The sequence below is a fragment of the Lissotriton vulgaris genome, chromosome 2_1, assembly GCF_964263255.1.
Source record: "Lissotriton vulgaris chromosome 2_1, aLisVul1.2, whole genome shotgun sequence".
Lineage (NCBI taxonomy): Eukaryota > Metazoa > Chordata > Amphibia > Caudata > Salamandridae > Lissotriton > Lissotriton vulgaris.
The window spans coordinates 210,177,533-210,201,905 of NC_141687.1; the positions used below are offsets into that span (position 1 = coordinate 210,177,533).

The 24,373-nt window shown below is 44.4% G+C and overlaps 1 protein-coding gene across 3 annotated transcripts in view; it reads right to left on the reverse strand.

The window, feature by feature from the left end:
- GAS2L2 (growth arrest specific 2 like 2) overlaps positions 1-24,373 on the reverse strand; it is a 470,641-nt gene that overhangs the window by 200,472 nt on the left and 245,796 nt on the right. For 2 of the 3 annotated variants that reach the window (XM_086954750.1, XM_086954752.1), the window contains exons 3-4: positions 14,475-14,582; positions 11,762-11,858 (exon numbers count right to left, since the gene is read on the reverse strand). In XM_086954750.1, coding sequence (XP_086810876.1) covers positions 11,762-11,858; positions 14,475-14,582 — 205 coding nt within the window. The remainder of the gene's footprint in view (positions 1-11,761; positions 11,859-14,474; positions 14,583-24,373) is intronic. The other variant, XM_086954751.1, reaches the window with a different exon arrangement.

Sequence of the window (24,373 nt, forward strand, 5' to 3'; positions counted from 1 at the left end):
AACTGCGCAGTTTTGCCCGCAAACTCAATTTGAACAAAATAACTATGTCAGATATTAATGACAAAATGAGTAGGTGGTCTGAACGAGAACGGTTGTATTTTCTGGGTCAGTTTGGAGACGAAGTTGTAGAATGATTCAGGAAAAATTCAAATGATTTAGAGCCTAAGGATGTATCAGTTGGTCGTGAGAACATGCGTAAAGGTCTTTTTGTTATTGCAGATGCGGATCGGTTTTTCCAACGGTTGGTCCAGCTACGGGATGAGGCGTCAAGATTACGGGAAGCGAGGAAAGAATCAGAGGCGCCTGAGCCGGGATCGACGGAGATAACCAAAGAGTGTTCTATCTTTGGAGCAGATAAGAGTTCTACGGTTCATGTTATGCCTATGCGTGAAGCTGCACCTTTGTATGCCCCTCCTAAAGGGCAAGGTACAAGCGACGACAAATTCTCTGGGGATGCCAAGGGATATTTTATATATAATTGGGTTTACACACCATGGAATAGAGCAGATGTTATGGCACTGAAAAATGCTTTGCCCGACCGCCGTAAGAATCCGGCTGCTTTCTATTAAGGAGTGGAAGGGGCTATCTCTTCGTGTGTTATGACGTTGGTTGATATTGACCTTTTCTTTGGGTTAATACTGCCTCCTGATATGTGGAGGGCGATTCGTAAGTTCGATGATCAAGCGATCCTGGGGGCGGATTGGAAAACTTTAGCCCAAGCTGATTTAAATAGGGAGCCTGCATGTAAGCCATGTCAATTAATCTTAGATCTTCCGACGGCTATTTTGAATAAATTAAAAACGCTCGTTCCCCCTAAAAAGATAGACTGGACCATGCTAGCCTCTTGCAAACAGAAGGCGGATGAGTCGGTGTCTGATTTCTTCTCACGTTTTGAAGAAGCATTTCACGACTATAGCGGGCAGTTACTAACAGAAGACACGGGTAGACATTTGTTCGTTGACAAGTATGTAGCAAATCTCTTACCGGAGATTCCAAAACGCTTGAAGACTAGCAAAAGTTCTTGGACCACTGCGACCCCTGCTTCTTTATTGACTATGGCTCAGTATTATGAGCGATAGGAATTGGAGGCTAAAGAAAGTACTGATAAGAAAGCGAAGGAATTAAAGACGAAAGTGATGTTAGCTCAGGTTTATGCTACTCAGCCAAGAGGGAAAGATAGAGGTAGGCGTGGATCGTATAGTACGTCTTCTGGTCGTACCGACATTGCTGAGGATCAGTGTGCATACTGTAAAGAGTTTGGACATTGGGCCTCAGATTGTCCGGTGCTTCGTGAACAACGTAATCAGCGTGGTCGAGGAGGTGGAAGGACACGGAATAGTTATTCAGGAGCGAGGGGTGGAGCAAGTGATCGCGGCAGGTTTGAAGCGAGGGGTCGTGGTCAGGCTGATAATAATACTTTTGATCGACGGAATCAGTATCAGATATCGGAGGGTGAGAATGTGGAGTCTCAGGACTATGTACATGCATAGGATTGCGTAGGATGGGGTGTGGAATCGGTTGAAGTACCAGTAGATCAAAGAGGTCCATATGTATCAGCGGGCGTTTTGGGTTTTATTGATCAGTTCCTGGTTGATACAGGAGCTACTCGTAGCGCTCTGTCTAAAAACTTGGTTCCATGGGCTCCCCTGTCTGGCGAAACAATTACATCAATAGGGTTCGATGGAACACCCTTTCTTAGCCCATTGTCACAACCTCTTACATTTTACATTGACAGATTCTTTGGTCCGTGCCCGTTCTTATTGTCACCAAACACTCCAGACAACATTATGGGAATAGATTTGCTCAAATACTTTCGAGCAACAATACGCTGCGCTCCTGAAGGAGTGCGGGTTATTCTGAATGACAATTACCCAGATGTAGAGAGATTGTGTACTATGCAAGAAATTGAAGCGTTGGCCTCTCTCCCACACACGTTATGGGCTACTTCAGACACGGATGTGGGACAGATGCTTATTCCCCCTATTCGAATAACTGTCAAGATTACGGGAAGCGAGGAAAGAATCAGAGGCGCCTGAGCCGGGATCGACGGAGATATCCAAAGAGTGTTCTATCTTTGGAGCAGATAAGAGTTCTACGGTTCATGTTATGCCTATGCGTGAAGCTGCACCTTTGTATGTCCCTCCTAAAGGGCAAGGTACAAGCGACGACAAATTCTCTGGGGATGCCAAGGGATATTTTATATATAATTGGGTTTACACACCATGGAATAGAGCAGATGTTATGGCACTGAAAAATGCTTTGCCCGACCCCCGTAAGAATCCGGCTGCTTTCTATTAAGGAGTGGAAGGGGCTATCTCTTCGTGTGTTATGACGTTGGTTGATATTGACCTTTTCTTTGGGTTAATACTGCCTCCTGATATGTGGAGGGCGATTCGTAAGTTCGATGATCAAGCGATCCTGGGGGCGGATTGGAAAACTTTAGCCCAAGCTGATTTAAATAGGGAGCCTGCATGTAAGCCATGTCAATTAATCTTAGATCTTCCGACGGCTATTTTGAATAAATTAAAAACGCTCGTTCCCCCTAAAAAGATAGACTGGACCATGCTAGCCTCTTGCAAACAGAAGGCGGATGAGTCGGTGTCTGATTTCTTCTCACGTTTTGAAGAAGCATTTCACGACTATAGCGGGCAGTTACTAACAGAAGACACGGGTAGACATTTGTTCGTTGACAAGTATGTAGCGAATCTCTTACCGGAGATTCCAAAACGCTTGAAGACTAGCAAAAGTTCTTGGACCACTGCGACCCCTGCTTCTTTATTGACTATGGCTCAGTGTTATGAGCGATAGGAATTGGAGGCTAAAGAAAGTACTGATAAGAAAGCGAAGGAATTAAAGACGAAAGTGATGTTAGCTCAGGTTTATGCTACTCAGCCAAGAGGGAAAGATAGAGGTAGGCGTGGATCGTATAGTACGTCTTCTGGTCGTACCGACATTGCTGAGGATCAGTGTGCATACTGTAAAGAGTTTGGACATTGGGCCTCAGATTGTCCGGTGCTTCGGGAACAACGTAATCAGCGTGGTCGAGGAGGTGGAAGGACACGGAATAGTTATTCAGGAGCGAGGGGTGGAGCAAGTGATCGCGGCAGGTTTGAAGCGAGGGGTCGTGGTCAGGCTGATAATAATACTTTTGATCGACGGAATCAGTATCAGATATCGGAGGGTGAGAATGTGGAGTCTCAGGACTATGTACATGCATAGGATTGCGTAGGATGGGGTGTGGAATCGGTTGAAGTACCAGTAGATCAAAGAGGTCCATATGTATCAGCGGGCGTTTTGGGTTTTATTGATCAGTTCCTGGTTGATACAGGAGCTACTCGTAGCGCTCTGTCTAAAAACTTGGTTCCAAGGGCTCCCCTGTCTGGCGAAACGATTACATCAATAGGGTTCGATGGAACACCCTCTCTTAGCCCATTGTCACAACCTCTTACATTTTACATTGACAGATTCTTTGGTCCGTGCCCGTTCTTATTGTCACCAAACACTCCAGACAACATTATGGGAATAGATTTGCTCAAATACTTTCGAGCAACAATACGCTGCGCTCCTGAAGGAGTGCGGGTTATTCTGAATGACAATTACCCAGATGTAGAGAGATTGTGTACTATGCAAGAAATTGAAGCGTTGGCCTCTCTCCCACACACGTTATGGGCTACTTCAGACACGGATGTGGGACAGATGCTTATTCCCCCTATTCGAATAACTGTCAAGGAGGGAGTGCCTCTGCCTCGTGTACCGCAGTATAAAATCTCCAGGGAGGGTGAAGTTGCCTTAACTCATATTGTACACGATTTGATTATTGCAGGCGTTGTGGAGGAAGTTCCCTATAATGTCTGTAACAGCCCTATTCTTCCGATTTTAAAGAAAGATACTGATGACAAGATCTATCGATTCATTATTGACTTGAGAGAAATTAACAAGATAGTAGTGCCCCAGTACCCGGTGGTGTCTGATATTACCACTTTACTCACTTTGATTCCGCCCACTGCAACCACGTTTACTGTGATTGACCTGAAAAATGCCTTCTTTTCCATTCCCATCCATCCTGATAGCAGATATCTATTTGGCTTCACATTAAATAATAAATCGTATAGATTTTGTCGAGTTCCTCAAGGCTATACAGAAAGTCCTAGCATTTATAGCCAGGCTTTAAAAAGACAGCTCGATTCTTTCGATTTGCAGTCTGGAGTGGCTCTCATCCAGTATGTCGATGACATTCTACTTGCAGCAGATACGCAAGAACAGTGTGAGGAGAGTACTCTTGCTTTGCTCTCCTTTCTTGCTCAGAACAATCACAAGGTTTCTAGGAAAAAGCTTCAATATTGTAGACCAAAGGTGACCTACCTCGGTCATCTTTTGTCTAAGGAGGGACGTGCATTGACATCTGATCGAATCCAAGCGATTTTGGATACACCAGTCCCCCGCACTCAGAGAGATGTGCGCGCTTTTATAGGCTTAACGTCTTTTTGTAGACAGTGGATAATGGGATTTTCACATATTATAAAGCCTTTGTTAGCACTATTGTCCAAGACTACACCAATGCCCCTTCAATGGACGGATGAATGTCAGAATGCTTTTGAACAATTGAGACAAGCCCTTTGTTCTGCACCAGTGTTAGGTACACCAGATTATACGAAGATTTTCACTTTGTATGTACACGAGAAGGATGGGTGGGCATTGTCAGTCCTAGTGCAGGCACATGGGGATAAACAGAGACCTTGCGCGCATTTCTCAGCAATACTTGATCCCGTAGCACGAGGATTACCAGGGTGTTTTCGAGCAGTTGCAGCAACAGCAGTGGCCATACGACAGAGTGAGGGAATAGTTCTGTCACACAAATTATTGGTGTTAGTTCCCCATGCGGTAGATGCTCTGTTAAACCAAACAAAAACTCAGTACCTTACGAGTGCACGTTTAACAGGATATCAGCTCACATTGTTGGCGCCGCATATCACATTAAAGAGATGTGCTACTCTGAACCCTGCTACTTTATTGCCGTATCCAGTTGCTGAGGCCCAGGAGGAAGAACACCATGATTGTGTTTTTCTGACTGAAAAACAAACAAAGGATCGTGTCGACTTACAGGATACGCCACTGCCAGATGTGGATGGGGAACTGTGGGTTGATGGATCGTGTTTAAGGCTGCCAGATGGTACAACTTCCGCAGCATATGCGATCACGACACTTAAGACAGTGGGAGAAGCAGCACGAATACCACAGAAATCGGCCCAAGCGGCGGAATTGATAGCCCTAAGAAGAGCATGTGAATTAAGCGGTGGTTTATGTGTGAATATCTACACTGATAGCCGGTACACCTTTGGAGTAGCGCATGATTTTGGCCTACTCTGGAGAGAGCAAGGGTTTTGGACTTCACCCGGAGTGCACATCATGCACGGAGAACTAGTGCGTGATCTCTTGAATGCGTTACTATGTCCAGAGAAAGTGGCGATAATCAAATGCAGTGCACATAAGAAAGTGACAGACAAAGTCGGACAAGGAAACGCCTTTGCAGATTGCATAGCGAGGGAAACTGCTATGTTCGAAATGCCTCGCCAATGTATGTAGTGAAATCGCAGGCTGAGCGATGGCATGATGCTAGAGAAGAGATACTAGACATTCAGAAATCAGCGTCTGAAGCAGAACTCGCAACGTGGGCAACGGAGGGAGTGCTGGATGATGAGGGTTGTTGGAGAAGCAAAGATATGGAAAGATGGAAATTGCCTGCAGCTTACTTGCAAGCAATGGTCCAGATGACGCATGGATTGGCACATGTTGGAGCTCTCGCAATTACTAAATTGCTTACGCGAGTCTGGGAGCATCCTGAGATTGCCAATACGGCCAAAAGAGTAGTGCAGATCTGTCTGATATGCTTGCAGCACAATCCTGCTAAAGGGACGTATACTCCGAAAGGAGGGTTTGTTCCACCTACTGCACCATTCAAAGTACTACAAATGGATTACATCCAGCTTGAGCGTTGCAATAACCTTAAGTATGTCCTAGTGGTGGTGTGTGCTTTCAGTAAATGGATTGAGGCTTTCCCCACGAAGGATAATACAGTGCTGACAACAGCTAAGGTTTTGCTCAAAGAGTACTTCCCCCGCTATGGTGTTTGTAAATTTAATGGTCCTCATTTTGTTGAGAAAATTGTGGAATACGTGATGAAGCGATTGGGAATTCAGCAGAAATTTCATGCTGTATTTCATCCGCAGTCAGCAGGTCTTGTGGAAAGGTATAACGCTACTCTGAAATTGAAGCTAGCAAAGATCGTGGCATCCACATCTTTGAAATGGCCGGATGCTCTGCCTCTGGCATTGCTATCTATCAGATCAGTGCCCCATTCTCGAACTGGCCTCACACCTTATGAAGTGGTGTTTGGAAGGCCTATGAATATATGGGGAGTTCCTAAGCCTCGATTGTTACATGATGTGCCTTGTATAATGATGAACGATTATTTGGCACGATTAACAAATGATTTACTTTCCATTCATCAACAGGTTCGAGAAGCGCTCCCCGACAATTCCATTGGAGAGGCTCACAATCTTCGTCCTGGCGATTATGTAATGGTCGGGTCCTTTAAGAGAACAAGCAGCTTGGAGCCGAGGTGGCGTGGACCCGAGCAAGTACTGTTAGCGACTCGTACGGCTGTGCGAGTTACGAACAAGAAACGGTGGGTGCATTCGACTCATTGTCGCCGCGTCTCTCCGGACCTGGTGAAAACAACTGTGCTGTCTGATTATCGAGACATCTTGGACGAGGAGAAGAGCCCAGCTGTTACGTCTACTGAATCGGAGGGAGCCTTCCCGGACCACACTGTCTCTGGTAGAGAGAGATACAATCTACGACCAAGAGAAGCAGTTGTTTTGTGCGAGACTGGTTGAGTTACCGCTCCAGGTTTGTGAAACGGAAGCCGGGAATATCAAGGGGGGGGGGATCGGTTCTGCCAAGTGTAGCGACACCCGTCTTGAATCTCGGAGAAGAAACCAACGGCTACCTCGGAGCTCAGCACTCATATTTTTATTTTTTAGTTGTTTTTCTTTTTTGAGACATTTTTTAACTTTGAACTATGGCATCTTCTACAATGCGAAATAAGAGAATTCTTGGCGCAGTACTTTTTGTTATAACAATTGTGGTGATAGCAGTGATAGCTTGGGTGGTAGAACTATTGGCGCCGGCAAGAGAACATTTATTGCCAACTACCCCAATTCCATCTGAACATTTTCATTTTACTTTGCCTTATCATGAAGAACGACAAAGACTGACTTATCTGAATAATAGTTTCATCCAGATTCTGCATCACACCCATAATATGACAAACACTTCAAACTGTTGGGTATGTGGGATGTTGCCTGGACATCAAAAGAAAGGAGGCACTCCGCTTATCCCACTCCCATTCTCTCACAATGGTTCTTGTAATGCTTGGTATACTCTTTTATTCACTTTGCGATGGTCGACAAAAGGTGGACTACTTTTCCGACTAAATAAGGTCTGCTTTAATGACCGAGATGGTTATCCACAAGCTGAAGGAACTAAATTTGAATGGGAAGAATATCGACCAGATAATGTATCTTCACCACGAATTTATACTAACCAAAGGAATGTAAATATGTCCAGCCTGCATGTAATCACTGTTATTGATACGAAAGCTGATTTGTGTGTACGAAATAAAGGTACAATCCCAGTAGGAAGAAGTGAATGTAACACTACTCTCACCTTTGACACTCCAAATGGTTTCACCTTTGTGGCTTCACGAAACACTTACTTTATCTGTGGAAATAAAGGTTATCACTGTCTCCCTATAGGCTGGCTAGGAACATGTTATGTATCCTTTGTATTACCCCCTGTGTTTATTGCCCCACCTATGTACCATAATGACTTTGTTTTGTACCATGATTTTATATTGAATAGAGTGAAGAGAGCATTAGCTCTCGATGAGATAGACCAGACTGATACTTCTCTGCAGCAGTATGTTGATTTTAATTTAGGTCTTTTCTCATTTGTTGGGGCTGCTTTAAATAGCAGCAAAATAAGACGACTGACACGTGTTGTAGAAGCTGTCGCTAATGAGATAGTTTTTGCTTTAGGGAATTTGACTGAGGAACTTCAAATTACCAGAATTGTAACGCTCCAGAACCGAATGGTTCTAGATGTAGTATTAGCTGATCGTGGGGGTGCATGCCGCATTATCGGAAGTAGTTGCTGTGTGTACGTGCCAGATAATTCACCCTCTGTATATGATGCAATCTCCAAGTTGCATAAAATAGCTGCTGAGATACATCCTGATAATGGTACTTGGACATTTTCGGGGTGGTTTTGGACTTTACTTAGTGCTTGGGGTTGGAAGTTGTTGACTATCTTATGTGTAATAATTGGGATACTGTTCTTTCTATGCCTCTGCATTCAATGTGGCCCTATGTTATGTTCCATGTGCCTTTCTGCTTGTATCCCATCCAAACGAGCTATTGTCAAGAATGAACAAATGATTCATAGAGAAGTAGCAAATATTATGTCCATTGATATCGATGATGAATACCCTGATTATGTCCACTATGAGATAGCTTCAGCTAAACGCTAAAAGGGTCGTCTGTCGTAATTTGACGGTGATCGGGTTAGCGTTAAGCTTTGCTACACAAATTTCCCCTTAACTTGACTATGGTATTCGGAAGCCATTTTGAAAACACTGGCGTCCATTTTATATGAACGCGTTGCCTCGTGGTCAGCATGCCCTTTTGTCCTTTCTCTGTACCACTGACCACTTAAACTTGCCCAGCAACAGGCTATTTTTAGTATTGGTCAAGCTCGCACATGCGCAGTTAAACCCTCTGTATTAGTGGACAGTCATCGCTTATGAATGTTCTCCAAACTGACCAGTGGTATTGTAACCCCTCCCATGAGTTGGCTGTGTTCCAAAAATGACCTTATATGTACCTAAACTGAGTAAATGTGTTCCACTTACTCTTTTTATTTCTGTAAAAACTGTATAAAAGAGGTCTCACATCAATGTTCGTTGTGATACTTCTTGCATTACCGAAGGGTGCTGTAGGAATGTACCACCACCCCATGGGGTCCTAATAAACTTGTCTTTTGCATTTCCAGTTTCCATGCCAACGTCTGTTTTATGGTGTAGCGGGTTTTGCGGAATATGTAGGCCTGGAGAACCCAATACCACACAGAGTGAGGTGCAGTGACCGGTGTCATAGCCTGTGTCCTGGTTTACAGAGTGAGGTGCAGTGACCGGTGTCATAGCCTGTGTCCTGGTTTACAGAGTGAGGTGCAGTGCCCGGTGTCATAGCCTGTGTCCTAGTTTACAGAGTGAGGTGCAGTGCCCGGTGTCATAGCCTGTGTCCTGGTTTACAGAGTGAGGTGCAGTGACCGGTGTCATAGCCTGTGTCCTGGTTTACAGAGTGAGATGCAGTGACCGGTGTCATAGCCTGTGTCCTGGTTTACAGAGTGAGGTGCAGTGACCGTTGTAATAGCCTGCATCCGGATTTACAGAGTGAGCTGCAGTGCTCGGTGTCAGGCTCAAGTGTTTAAACTTACAGAGTGAGGTGCAGTGACCGATGTCATAGCCTGTGTCCTGGTTTACAGAGTGAGCTACAGTGACCAGTGTCAGGCTCAGTGTTTAGACTTAAAGACTGAGGTGCAGTGACCGGGATCATAGCCTGTATCCTGGTTTACATAGTGAGGTGCAGTGACCGAAGTCATTGCCTATGTCCTGGTTTACAGAGTGAAGTGCAGTGACCGGTGTCATAGCCTGTGTCCTGATTTACAGTGTGAGGTGCAGTGACCGGTGTCATAGCCTTTGCATTCGTTTACATAGTGAGGTGCAGTGACCGATGTCATTGCCTATGTCCTAGTTTACAGAGTGAGGTGCAGTGACCGGTGTCATAGCCTGTGTCCTGGTTTACAGAGTGAGGTGCAGTGACCAGTGTCATAGCCTGTGCACTGGTTTACAGAGTGAGGTGCAGTGACCGATGTAATAGCTCGTGTCCTGGTTTACAGAGTGAGGTGCAGTGACCGGTGTCATAGCCTGTGACCTGGTTTACAGAGTGAGGTGCAGTGACTGGTGTTTTAGCCTTTGTCCTGGTTTACAGTGTGAGGTGTAGTGACCAGTGTCAGGCTCAGTGCTTAGACTTACAGAGTGAAGTACTGTGACTGGTGTCAGGCTCAGTGTTTGGACTTACAGAGTGAGGTGCAGTGACCGGTGTCATAGCCTGTGTCCTGGTTTACAGATTGAGGTGTAGTGACCAGTGTCAGGCTCAGTGTTTAGACTTACAGTGTGAGGTGCAGTGACCGGTGTCATAGCCTATGTCCTAGTTTACAGAGTGAGGTGCAGTGACTGGTGTTTTAGCCTGTGTCCTGGTTTACAGAGTGAGGTGCAGTGACCGGTGTCATAGCCTTTGTTCTGGTATACAGAGTGAGGTGTAGTGACCAGTGTCAGGCTCAGTGTTTAGACTTACAGAGTGAGGTGCAGTGACCAATGTCATAGCCTGTGTCCTGGTTTACAGAGTGAGGTGCAGTGACCGGTGTCATAGCCTGTGTCCTGGTTTACCGAGTGAGGTGCAGTGACTGGTGTTTTAGCCTGTGTCCTGGTTTACAGAGTGAGGTGCACTGACCGGTGTCATAGCCTGTGTCCTGGTTTACAGAGTGAGGTGTAGTGACCAGTGTCAGGCTCAGTGTTTAGACTTACAGAGTGAGGTGCAGTGACCGATGTCATAGCCTGTGTCCTGGTTTACAGAGTGAGGTGCAGTGACTGGTGTTTTAGCCTGTGTCTTGGTTTACAGTGTGAGGTGTAGTGACCGATGTCATAGCCTGTGTCCTGGTTTACAGAGTGAAGTGCAGTGACCGGTGTCATAGCCTGTGTCCTGGTTTACAGAGTGAGGTGCAGTGACTGTTGTCAGGCTCAGTGTTTAGACTTACAGTGTGAGGTGCAGTGACCGGTGTCATAGCCTGTGTCCTCGTTTACAGAGTGAGGTGCAGTGACCAGTGTCAGGCTCAGTGCTTAGACTTACAGAGTGAAGTACTGTGACTGGTGTCAGGCTCGGTGTTTAGACTTACAGAGTGAGGTGCAGTGACCGATGTCGTAGCCTGTGTCCTGGTTTACAGAGTGAGGTGCAGTGACTGGTGTTTTAGCCTGTGTCCTGGTTTACAGAGTGAGGTGCAGTGACCAGTGTTAGGCTCAGTGCTTAGACTTACAGAGTGAAGTACTGTGACTGGTGTCAGGCTCGGTGTTTAGACTTACAGAGTGAGGTGCAGTGACCAATGTCATAGCCTGTGTCCTGGTTTACAGAGTGAGGTGCAGTGACTGTTGTTTTAGCCTGTGTCCTGGTTTACAGAGTGAGGTGCAGTGACCGGTGTCATAGCCTGTGTCCTGGTTTACAGAGTGAGGTGCAGTGACTGGTGTTTTAGCCTGTGTCCTGGTTTACAGTGTGAGGTGTAGTGACCGATGTCATAGCCTGTGTCCTGGTTTACAGAGTGAAGTGCAGTGACCGGTGTCATAGCCTGTGTCCTGGTGTACAGAGTGAGGTGCAGTGACTGTTGTCAGGCTCAGTGTTTAGACTTAGTGTGAGGTGCAGTGACCGGTGTCATAGCCTGTGTCCTGGTTTACAGAGTGAGGTGCAGTGACTGGTGTCATAGCCTCTATCCTGGTGTACAGAGTGAGGTGCAGTGACTGGTGTCATAGCCTCTATCCTGGTGTACAGAGTGAGGTGCAGTGACCAGTGTCAGGCTCAGTGTTTAGACTTACAGAGTGAGGTGCAGCGGCACGGGTCGTGCTTGTCCAGGTAGTGCTCCAACGTGTCCCATCCACCTCCTACTCTCACCATGACGTGGTTTCGGAGAATCTGCAACAAGCACAGGCATCAATTACAGGTAAATCAAGGAAGAACAGCTAATACTCATTACTTTTAATCTGCTGAACAGCACACTTCAAAAACGGAGAGCGACATTCAGTGTTACCTGGCAATTGCACCTTAGAGTCTAAACGCACGCTTGCGCAATCCATTCAACAACAATGCATACTTCTGTAAGTACACACTAACAGCTTGGTTAAATACACAACAGAGCACTTTGTAAACACATGGGTCCCCGTGACTCAAAGCCCTTCCCACGCCAGGACTTCCCTGTCTCTAGGCTTGCTTCGACCAGCATTACAAAGTCCAATATTCTCTAATCAAAGTATGGACATATTTGTACACAAAACCTCCTCGTATGAGGGAGGTTTAACTACACAACTTGTAGCGTGTTATGTGCTTACTGAAGCCGGAGCCTCCAGGTCGGAAACTACCCTGTATCTGTGATTCTCCGGAGAAGTGCCTGCTGATCGCTGCCCTGAAACAAGCCCGGTGACCATCCTGACTCTGTCATTATCTTTTAGTCCTTGGCATGATGCCCTCCCGACCTATCCTGATTGTAATAGTCACCTGGGAAGTACCCTTTGGTCTTTCACTTCGGCACCCCCTTCAAGAGTGAATGTACTGCGCATTATCCCTCAGTTTTTGCAGTAAAGCTTACCTCAGGGCACCCTGAATGGGTGAGTATCCTGGGCTCATGAATCATTGGTCTTGGTCCCTCTGTAGGGCTGTCCTGAATCTCTGCGTTTTGTGGGGTTGTCCCAACCCTGTGTCTGCCTTGAAGTTTCCTCCAGACCTCACCATCACAAGGAGAACACAGCTTGTGAGGTTTGTTCCAGGCATCGAGACTGAGTGCACAATATAGATTTTGGCGGACATGTTACTCTGTCACAACAGTGCAGATTAAAATATTATCTCATCATATCCTATGAGATTAATACATTCCGGCAGACGGGACATCCATCATCGTTGTGATGGAGTAAACTATCCACCAAGATTTATATCAGAACCTGAGACTGAGTAATATGTTACTGTAATCCACGATTTTGGCATCCTCTTTAAGCCTTTCTTGGCCAGAGATATTCACTATTTCTCTTTCGACAGCTCTTGGTCTGGTAGTGAAAATGGTTGGCACCAACTCCTACTGCTGGGTCATTTAGAATCTGGTGGGGAGCCTGCCAACACACCAGGTCAGCGGAGGCACTAGACCCCGATCACATCCAGAGATCCTCCCCTGTCTGGCAGTGACCTCTTAGCTTCCAGTGTATCAGTTGGTGGTGGGTGCGCTGAAGGCACAAGTGAATGAACACTCACTCAGCATTCATCTTCTGTATTTCACAAATAAATGTCCTTAACAGGAGTGTTTTATCTGCAAATCAGAGCCATTGATTTTTTTTGTGCTCAGGCCGGGAATTCCAGTGGCGGTCCTGCCCTAGAGTGGGTGGTTTGACTACCATGGTGACCTGGTGGTTCTGTGGCAGATGGACCACCAGGCCAAGGGTTTCTGGCAGAGCCACTCGCAGAGGTTCCACTCTAGATGGGTATTTGGAACCGTGAAGCAGGCAGATTGTGAATTCCCTAATGTTTTACATGTCCTGCATCCACAAACCTCTAAAAGATTCCATTAGTGTTTTAGGTCTATATATATATATTTCATCATTTGACTGTTAATCCAAGTTAAGACTATGAGCTGAGCGTGTTATCACCACCGATCCTAGTGGTGGTATGCTTTCGTTTACATTTGTATGTACAAGAACAGACTGAAGACTGCGACATGATGGAATGACCATGGCTCTCTCACAGCCACAGAGATCATACCCCAGGTGCAGTAGGAACAGGATCCCAACATCATGCCTTCTAGTTGCTATATACCATATGGACTCTAGAGTGTTCAGCTGATCTACAGTGATATCCAATGTTTTGCATGGTGTCAGATAATGGACGAAGGATAAACTTTGAAGGAAAGAGGTGTATTTTCAGCTGAGCGCTATTTAACAGAATATTAGTCACATGGTTTAGACAGTTTGACAACTTGCATCATTCCCGTGAGCGGTGGAACATGTCTTGGCTGTCTCACTACATATGGGCCTCACTGCATGAGCTGTGCAGTTGCTCAGAGCCATGTTGTGTACTGCAGCTTGTTTTACAAATTAAACCCGTCTCACCTTTCAGACGTAGATATCTAACCCAAAGAGGTTATGCTCTGCTGTCTATCCTTTATGGCAGCTATTTGTAGAAATCAAATAATGCTGGGCTGACTTTTAGAGACATCACAATGCTTCCGAACAAGCCAGAGCCTCCGAAAGACTTTCCTGGCTACACAGAGTCTTTACTATATTATGCGTATTGACTCTGCTCCAGGCCTCCCAAACGTTCAGAAGAGTTTTGAGTTCGGCATTGTCTAGATATTCCTATAGACTAGTCCGCTTCTTAAGGAAAAGCGAATAACTGAACCAATAAAGGCTCTTCCGTTTTCTGTCAAAAGACCAAATGCTTTTTTCTGTATTCTTTGGACAGAATAGGAAACGTGGGCCTCTTGAGACGGCAAAGACGTGGAGCAGCCAAGCTGCCCTTTTGGTGGCTGCGATCCTCGTTGGTAAATCTTACCCTGACGAAGATGAGCGTGTTGGAATCCCCCACACGGTATTTGCCCTCGGAGACCTTGATCATGGAGAACTGCACCGGGCAGGTGCATCGGCTGACAAGGTGCTGGACCTGTGGGAGTGAAATGGGACAGCCTTAGCACAGAAATCAAGTGCACGCTTCTATGACTAGTGCAAGGAGTGCAGTCAGGACGGCCAGAAGCACCTAGAAATTTCAGACAATCAGATTACAAGACTCGCAAAAGTAACACAATAAAATCAATTTATAAAAAAACAAGTCACTCATCACAACATGTATTTGCTCCCAAGCCACTCAACAGAGGGAATGAGGATATGGAGCATAATCAAAGAACAGAGCTATCTCACATGTGACAGGTGGGAATCCTTGGGGTCATTTCCAGTTCAACCGGCTGGCCGATATGTGGCTGAGGCAGCGGCGGCGGCAACAACTTTGCCCCAAATACTATGGCTAATAAAGTTGTTCTCTTCTTTTGTGAATATGTTACCCTAAATGACTCGTTGTTCATTGCAGGAGCCACATTGAAGAAGAAAAAGTATTTATCCCTCTGCCAATTGATGCCGGCATGGCAGGCCTATCATCATCATTTACATTATTTCCGAGGACCGACCCCTGATTTGGGCGGCCCTCTTGGAAATAACATAACTAATGGCTCCCATGTGCTGGGTATTTTCTACCAGAATATGAGGGGCATTTCCGGACTTTTCTGCCTGGGAACATCGGGGTTGACATGGTGAGCCAGGAAAGAATGGAGGCCAGTGGGGATGGTGTTGAGGAGAGCCTCCTTAGTAGGGTGGCCCCTTTGACACCATTATCGCCACTGTTGAGTCAGGGTTTTCCTGAAGGCAGAACTGATAGTTTCTCTGTCGTCTGGAGTACTATTTAACCCTTTCTATGCTGATGACGGAACCGCTCCGTCATCAGCTGCGGTGGCGCTGTGCTGATGACGGAGCGGTTCCGTCATGGCCCTGCCGCCGCGCCTGCGCGGCGCGTTCTATTGAGCGGGCGGGGCCATGACGGAACCGCTCCGTCATGAGCACAGCCCAACCGCGGCTGATGACGGAGCGGTTCCGGCATCAGCATGCGGCCGCCCCGCCCACTTAGCGCTGCGGCGGAATAGCCGCCGCAGCGATGTGGTTAAGGCATGGTTAGTCAATAAATTGTAATTGTATTTCTATAGCGCCTACTACCCCTGATGGGGCATTGAAGCACTTTTGAGCAAGTGGCACACTACGCCAGAACCGAAAATTGATTAGTGGTGAATAAGCATAGAGAAATATAAGTTGTTGATTCAAGCAATCGACCTTTGAGTCTGTTAGTTGGAATTAATAGGGTAAAGGAGGGATAAAGGGGGGAATAGTCTAGAAACGATTATTAGGGAGATAGTAGTAGAATGAGGTATGGGATAAGTCACAGGAGGGATAGAGGAGGTAAGAGTCTAGAAAGGGTTATTAGGGAGATAGTAGTAGAATGAGGTATGGGATAAGTCACAGGAGGGATAGAGGAGGTAAGAGTCTAGAAAGGGTTATTAGGGAGATAGTAGTAGAATGAGGTATGGGATACGTCATAGGAGGGATAGAGGAGGTAAGAGTCTAGAAAGGGTTATTAGGGAGATAGTAGTAGAATGAGGTATGGGATAAGTCATAGGAGGGATAGAGGAGGTAAGAGTCTAGAAAGGGTTATTAGGGAGATAGTAGTAGAATGAGGTATGGGATAAGTCATAGGAGGGATAGAGGAGGTAAGAGTCTAGAAAGAGTTATTAGGGAGATAGTAGTAGAATGAGGTTTGGGGTTAGTCATAGGAGGGATAGAGGAGGAAAGAGTCTAGAAAGGGTTACCAGGGAGATCATAGTAGTACAATGAGGTCTGGGATAAGTCAGCAAGTGGAGGTCAAGAATATATTGAGAGAAACCGCCCCTGCAGTTGAGAGCAGTCACCTCTATGACAGCATCATAGAGTCTTTGGATTAGAATGTCATGATCAACTGTGTCGAAAGCAGCTGAAAGGTCCAAGAGAAGTAGTGCAGCAACCCTATTTTGTTTTACTGTGTTTTTAAGGTCATCCAAGATGGAGATGAGGGCAGATTCTGTGTCTTTTCCTGGAAGGAATCCTATTTGGAAGTCTGAAAATATGGAGTTATCTTCAATGAATTGTGACATATGAGTGAATGCTGCTCTTTCTATAAGTTGGCCCAGGAAAGGCCCATTTGTTATTGGTCTGTAGTTATTTAGGTCATGCTGGTACAGGTTTGTTTTCTTAAAAAAGGCATACATTCGCCCATTATTAAAGTCTTCAGGAAAGATTCCTGTTGTTAAAGAATTATTGGTGATTGTTTGACAAACACAATGAGGGATATTGTCTAAGCTGCATTAGAAGAGTAATACCTGTTTGGATCCATATACTTGTAATTCACCAGTCTGATTGTCATGCACTGTGACTACTAATGACTTCTTCTGAATTGCCCTCTTAAATTACCAGATTACACAGCATTACAGGACATCATACAGGACCATATTGAAGGTAAGTTTGATTCGCTTATATGGTTAATTGAGCGGCATTATAATTATTATTTCAGTGACAGTTGTTAATTGAGAGGTCTGGAGGCACGGGGAAAATCCAACTAGGCGCCATTCTCATCATAGTTTCTATCTAGAAAACTTGAAGTATTTTTTCAAACATAGTATCCTGCTCCATGGAAATTAGGCTTAAAGTCAATTAAACTGAGTGTGGGGGTCTCTGGGAAGAATGCCCATGATGCTAGACCTTTATTAGCTCACGATGATTTTCACTTATCAGAAGTATATCTTACTATAGAAAAGATTGGAGTACTCCTGCTCTACAGTATTATGCAAATTACAGCATCACTTAGAAGGGCAACCAGAATCATTCTACCAAAAGGTCAAAGTGTCTTGGCAGCATGGCCAACCTCTCTCTTCTCCCTACACACTATTAAAAAAGTACCACATACCTGAGATCGGTAACCAACGGGTAAATATTGAAACAGGACAATCTATTGCATCCCACCGCTATATAATGAAATGCCACCTCTAGTCCATTTTATATAACTGCCCCTACACAGCAAAGATCAAATGTACACCACACACTTATCAGACGCAGTGATATGCCGATAGGGCGGTTCTGATCAGAAAGTGCACATTAAGTGTTAGAGAATGAACAGAGTCTAAATGTGCACAACAAAAGAATGCTTCAATAACTTGTAGTTTGTAGAACTGCACATTCAGTCCAAACTGTTGTAAAAACACATCTAGCGATTTTGACATGTGTTGATAATAACAGTCCCGAGTTCTTCTCCAGTGTTTTTCCATAAACCAGAGATAGCTTCAGTCAGTACTGAAGGAACCCCTTTATTTGTACAAAAATACATAAAGCCCCTATCTGATTATCTACCAACAAATGATGTCCGATCCCACCTATTCAAGCCTACGTTCTGCACTAGAAGAACTGTCAAAGCGTCTCTTGACAACACACCAAAAGTACAGTATTCAGAAAGGAAAAAAGCTAAATATGCCCAAAAAGTAGTAAATACCATAATACATCATTTAGCATTCCTCCCTTGAGGAAAATGTTTCACAGACGTCAACCTGAAAGAAACTTAACAGATGCATTAGAAGGTCAACTAGTGATCGCTAACATTCCAATGGTATTATTTTTGGTGTTTTGCTGAACCCTAACACTTGTTTGATGGGCGGACATAGAGATGCACTTGCAGTAGTAAAATAATTGAGACGCACAATGTTAATATGTAAACTCATACTTCACAGCAAGATCTGATTGGTTGTGGGAGACATCATTAGACTGCACAATAAGTGTTCACAGAGACCAAAAAACTAAGCTGGAATGCTGGTCTGTTTAGTACTGGAAAACAATATGCATTATTTTTTATAATCTCCAGAGATCCGCAATGATGTTTCAGAAATGGTGTGTGAATACGGGAGAGTGGGCTATAGCGGAGAAATGTCATATTTCGTTACATTCACGAATGATAAACTACAAGATGTATGGGAAAGGATACTGTTTGTTCTAGATTGTGTGAACACTGAAAAGGATGAACCATCACACACCAGTTCTCTGTCAGAATAAAAGAAAGGTAATTTGATTGCGAGAAAATGTTCTCATAACCTACACCAAAATTATGAATTAAGATTTGGAAATGTACTCTGTACTAGAGACTGAATGTCTGGAGTAATATGAAAAAGATTGATAAAATTATTCCCCACCCCTAAGAAAACGTACTTGTGGGAGCACAACTAAGAGGACTAGCAGCTCTGTGGATCCCTACTATTTCTTCAGGCCCTGGGTGGTAACAGACAGAATGGGAGGACGCTCCTTTTGAGTTCTGGCTCCTGCCCGATGGAGCTCTCTGCCTCTTCAGTTAAGAAAGATCCAAAACCACTTAATCTTCCGGAAGCAGTTAAAGACCTGGCTGTTCTCTACATAGGCTGTATCTGTTCTCCTCTATGGTGCACTAGCATACGTTTCGCTGCTTTTGTCAAATCAGTGATTAGCGGTGGGAAGTCCTTCTCCTGGGGCAGCTGAGCACTTTAGAAACTCTTCTAACAACAACATTTTGGGCTGGAGCAGCACACCAATGCATGTCTCATCTGGCCTTACCCACTAGAGGTAGATGTGGCTGGGAATGAAGACCACTTTTACTGCATCCAGAAGTATTTATGTAATTGGGGTTATTGGCTATATTCATGTAATGAGGTAGGACTTCAGACATGTCAACCAAACTCACTCCTTGGACAGTAGCTGCCATCTTGGAAAAAAAGAGATGGCGAGTGAGATCAATCGTTCTTACAAACTTTAAAATCAGTTTTTCCGAAAACCTTATTCCAACCCTGTCGCTGGCTGTCTCCCATCAGTCGCACTTAGGCAATGAAAGGATTAGTCTGCTGGAATGGTTTTTTATATCTCCCTCAATACCATCATCATAGTTCTGTACTAATGGGCATATTCCCTGGTTGTCTCAACTTATTGGACAAGCACTGAATATGTTTTAGTGCTGGGTGTCCTCAAATCAGAGACTTTGAATTCACAAGAAGTGTGTACACTGTGGATTTCACCAAGTGTAAATTGTTTTTGATTGATTTATAAAAACCATTACAGTATGCTCTAAAACCAGGTACAAAAACATTAAGATATATATTGAAAAGACAATTGTCACACACATTGTAATACTCCAATATTAAAAACAGGTCTAGAATAAAAATAACGTAACATAGGCTGTTATTACAAATGTTGTATGGAATTGATATTAAGAATGCTTTTAAAATCAGTGGAGGCTAAAATTATTATATGAAAATAACTTACAGAAATCAACTTACACTAACAGACTGAATATCCTTTCGAGTGGATATTAACATTAAATTCAATTCAATCAAATAATATCCTAACATTGAAGCTATAATCTATCATTCAAGAATCGTTTTAATATTTCATTACTTGTTAAAGAAACCTAGGCTGTCTGCACTATAGAAACCATCATTCTGTCGATATTAAATATATACTAAGCTAAAATAATCATATAAATATTGATAAATATAAAAGAGGATCTTTCAGGATCTGCAACATAACACTTTCCGTCCAGGTATGGCCACATTTTTAGGTCGAGACTAGCATTGCAGCGCATGCGCTGCTCACTTTGTGAGGCATGCAGTATTCAGTAAAGCATGGAAGCTTTGTGGAAGCTCTGCCCACTCCACTCTCCGGCCATCTTTTTCATTGACGAAGATCCTAAATGCTGACTACATATTGGTTTTAGGCTTGTTAGTCCCTCCTCCTGATGGCCATGTTGTCATTTGAATCCTTCCCTGGCTACTGGCCCCTTTACTCCCAACACTATTTTCTTCCCTGTATTCCCCCCACTCCGCCCCTTCCCTTAGCCCATGATTTCTCACCCCCCCCACTCCCATTCGTGCCATCTTGCCTGCCTGTAATCCTGTTTACAATCAATAGGTCTCTCGTAAATGCAGGTCCTATTGCATTGCACATGCTTGTTTGTCGTGGGATTTGCTGGGTGAATTCGTAGTCGTTTATTGTCTCGTGCGCTGTGACGGCTATCTTACACATGGGAAGTGAACGCCTCTCCTCCCTCAGCCAGCCCGGTTCCCTTTCTGTTATATTTTCTCCCGAACCTCCTCCTCCTGTGTTAGGCGCCGGTTCTCATCTAACGCAGGCGAATGCGCCCCTCCTCTCCGCCGGGATGGCCGCTCCCTAGTCTTGTTGGGTTTGAGGAGATCGTGTGTTCGCCGCAGAGAGGCCAGGAGCCCTCAATGCCGCAGGATGGCGGCCGCCGTATTTGGGAAGATGCAGATTGGGATCTATGTGGAGATCAGGCGCAGCGATGGTGAGTGCATGTAGACCTAGTCATTCACCGACCTTTGAACACCCTATAGTCCTCTGTCTGACAGCTCCATCTATCTCTGCTGCCTTTTGGCTGGGAAGCCCCTCCTATGGATCTTCCTTCTTTGGCCTGTGGTTGTCTTGGTTTCTGCCCTGCTCTGTCTGCAGTGCCCTGTGCATGCGCTTCTCTCGCAGTAGACACTTTAGGTCACAGACTTAGTGTCTAGTTTTTCCTGTGCATGGCGTGAGGCTCCATTCATGTCGTTTTCTGGAAGAGGGGGAACACTTAGGCCGTTTTTTACGGCATTGCTGAGCGGCTTGCAACGGTGAGGCATCTCTGACCCCTGCATACCACACGTGTGAGGCTTGCCCTATCAGCGCTCTCAGATGTAAACACCGATACCCAGTGACTTTGGCAGGGGTGACCTAACCCCTTCATCCGTTATGGCGCACAGTCATTAAGCTGAGCAGGATGCTTTGCAATCAAAGTTTTTTTTACTTCAATATTTCTTTTAGTGCCACAGTGCCATCAGTGAAGTTTTATTTCCTTTTTATAAAACATTGAACTTCCACCATTTGGTTAACGGTGAAGCTTTCAGATCAACTGTTTCTACGAAAGAGGACACATACATAGAAGTTGAGGCTGGTGGAGACGCCAAAAATAACAGGCAGGGCGCAAATGGCACAACCAGATGTGTGAGCACTACAGGGGAAACGAGGCTTCGAGTAAACAGATGTCGACATAGATTGGACCCCTTCTTCCCTCGGCTAATAAAGGGGCAAGAAAATGTCCCTTCCCATGATTCGTCCTGAACATTGCTTCAGGCCTCATTCTTACGCCCAAATTGGCTAGGACTGGACTTAGAAAAGGCAATCAACCTACCGAAGATGGCAGAAAAATGTTCTGGTCGAAGTTATGCTAGAGCCATGAAGTAAAGGTCAGACTGAAGTAAGGGTGTGGAGAAGTAACGGTCAGACTGAGGTAATGAAATGGAGGAAGTAATGGCTATGTGGAAATAATAGTGTTACAAATAAAGGGCAGATCAAAGTAATGCTGCGGGGAAGTAATGGTCAAACCAAAGGAATATTGCAGCTAAATAATTGTTAGGTGGAAGTAAGGCTAGGTAAGACATGAGTAAATATGTGTGGGAGTGATGGTCACATAGAATGTATGGTTTAGGAAAGTGATAGGCAGCGGTAATGGTGTGAAGAAGTAATGGCCAGACCAAAGTAATGGTATGGGGTTGTAATGATCAAATTGAATACATGATTAGTTAATAGGTGGAAATGTATTCATATATTTGCCTGTAAGCCCCCATCACACTCCTTTTACATTGATTCATGAAAAAAATGCACAACTAAGAATGGTACGGCACCAAAGGCACCCCTGCAGTGTTCTTATTGCACATTACCGGGCACGGAAGGACTGCATGGTGCCAACCATAAGAAGCCAGCAAGTCTGAAGCATTTACAAGGTCTTCTTTACAATCACCCTTCATGGCTTTGGCAGAGGTTCTGGTAGCAGATTGAATGTGAGATTTTATTGCTGTAAAGCCAATTAAACATTCAAGTTAGTGTAGTTTTGATTCTACCTTTGTAGCCAAAACATTTAATTTGTTTTTCAGATATCAGGGCTGTGTTGGTAGACCCCCTGTGGTTTGACAGATGATTTTCCCCTGCAGACTCAAACATTTAGCCCATCTCCCTTGGTTTTGTTCCAGCCTTGCATTTCATAATGTCCTTTCTTTTTTGGCTATTAAAAACAAACAGCATGGCCGTTTTAGAGCACTGTTTCCCTTCCCTGCTTCCCGGTGGAACTACTACTGCCCCCCCAGCAGGAAAAAATGTGCTGCATGGCTACATACTTATAAGCCCCCAAAGGCGAGACCGATTGCATTGCAAATGCTTGTTTAAACAGAATTCAATAGGTTCTCAGCCAGTGTCAGAAACTTCAAAAGACAACAAGTTACCAGAGTTGACATGTCTGATAGACAGAATCTAACAGCTTCTTGGCAAGTTCTCACTTCTGCAACTAAAAAAAATGGTGCCACCTTGGTATACCATCCTTGGTGATGTACCTGCCAGGTTGCAGCCATAGAAAATTGATCTCAAGTTTTTCATAATTATTAACAGTAGCCCAAGCATTCTTCTCCCTGCCAACAACTCTTTATGCACTTTAAAAGATAGTTGCCTAGTTACTTTGTATAAGAAGATCATTAAACTTGCTCTGTTATTTGTTTTAAATGCAGATAGAATGTAGTCGAGGGCATGAAGGCACTAAGAGAGAAATTATCTCCAAACATTTGTGTACCGGGAATTATTAAATTCATGCCAACACAGCTTTGCCGCCGTTTCCGGTTCAGACGCTAATAACACATGAAGTCTTTTTAAGAAGACAGCTTGTCTCACTAGGATTTGATTTTGTAATCCAAACTAAAGACGGATTTCAGCATGGCCAGTGTTCTTTGGTATCTTAACAATAGATTTAAAAGCCTTTATTTGTAACTTATTCAATAATGAAGCATCTCGACCACAAAAGATGACTGAGCTGTAGGCCAGTGCAGGGACCAATTTTGCCTCCATGACTTTGACCAATTGATCATAATTTGAACACATTAGCTTGTTTCGCAGGGTCTTAAAAACGTAGAAGGAAGTTGTGTTTTTTTTGACAGTCAAATGATTGAAATGACCCTTAAAAGATACTCTATCATCGAAAATGATACCAAGATATTTGTATGACCTTACGGGGTCTATAGGCTTTCCCCTGACATGCCAGACATGTGGTTTCACTTTTGAATGACCTATTGTATTTTTTGTTTTTTTAACATTCAGCTCAAAGCCTTTGACTGATACATATTCGTCAAAAGACCTTATTATCCGCTGTAAACCTATTGGTGTATTCCTAGGGAATATAGTATCATCAGCGTATTGTAAGTACTTTGTTATGACCTGCAAAGGAGGGAGCATGGGCATTAACATTTTCCAAGTGTTGCGGAAGATAATGCATAAAAAGATTACACAAACATGGGGCACAGACACAGCCTTGCTTCAAGCCACCGAAAATGTTACATTTCTGAGTTAAACTAGTGCCGTCTCCCAGCTTCACCGAACCCCATGTGTTAGTATATAGTAAGATTATTAATTCGAGAAGAGCACAGGGCACACCTCAAGCCACAGGTTTTACCCATAACCGGTTTCGTGGAACAGAGTCGAAGGCGGCCTTCAAGTCCACAAAACAAATATATAACTTCTGCTTTTTATATATTGCACTTTCAGCTATTACAGTAAGAGTCAGCAGGTTGTTAACTGTTGACTGGCCTTTCATAAAACCTGTTTAATAAATGGGGATTAGGTTTTGCATTGCAACCCACTCTTCAAGTAGGCAGGATGCAAATACCTTTGCTTCAACATCTGTTAAGGCAATGAACTGTTAATTTGCTGGATTGTCTGCTGGTCCACTCTTGTAGATAGGTTGTAATATACTCCCCTGCCAAGATTCTCGGATAGACCTCGTTATTG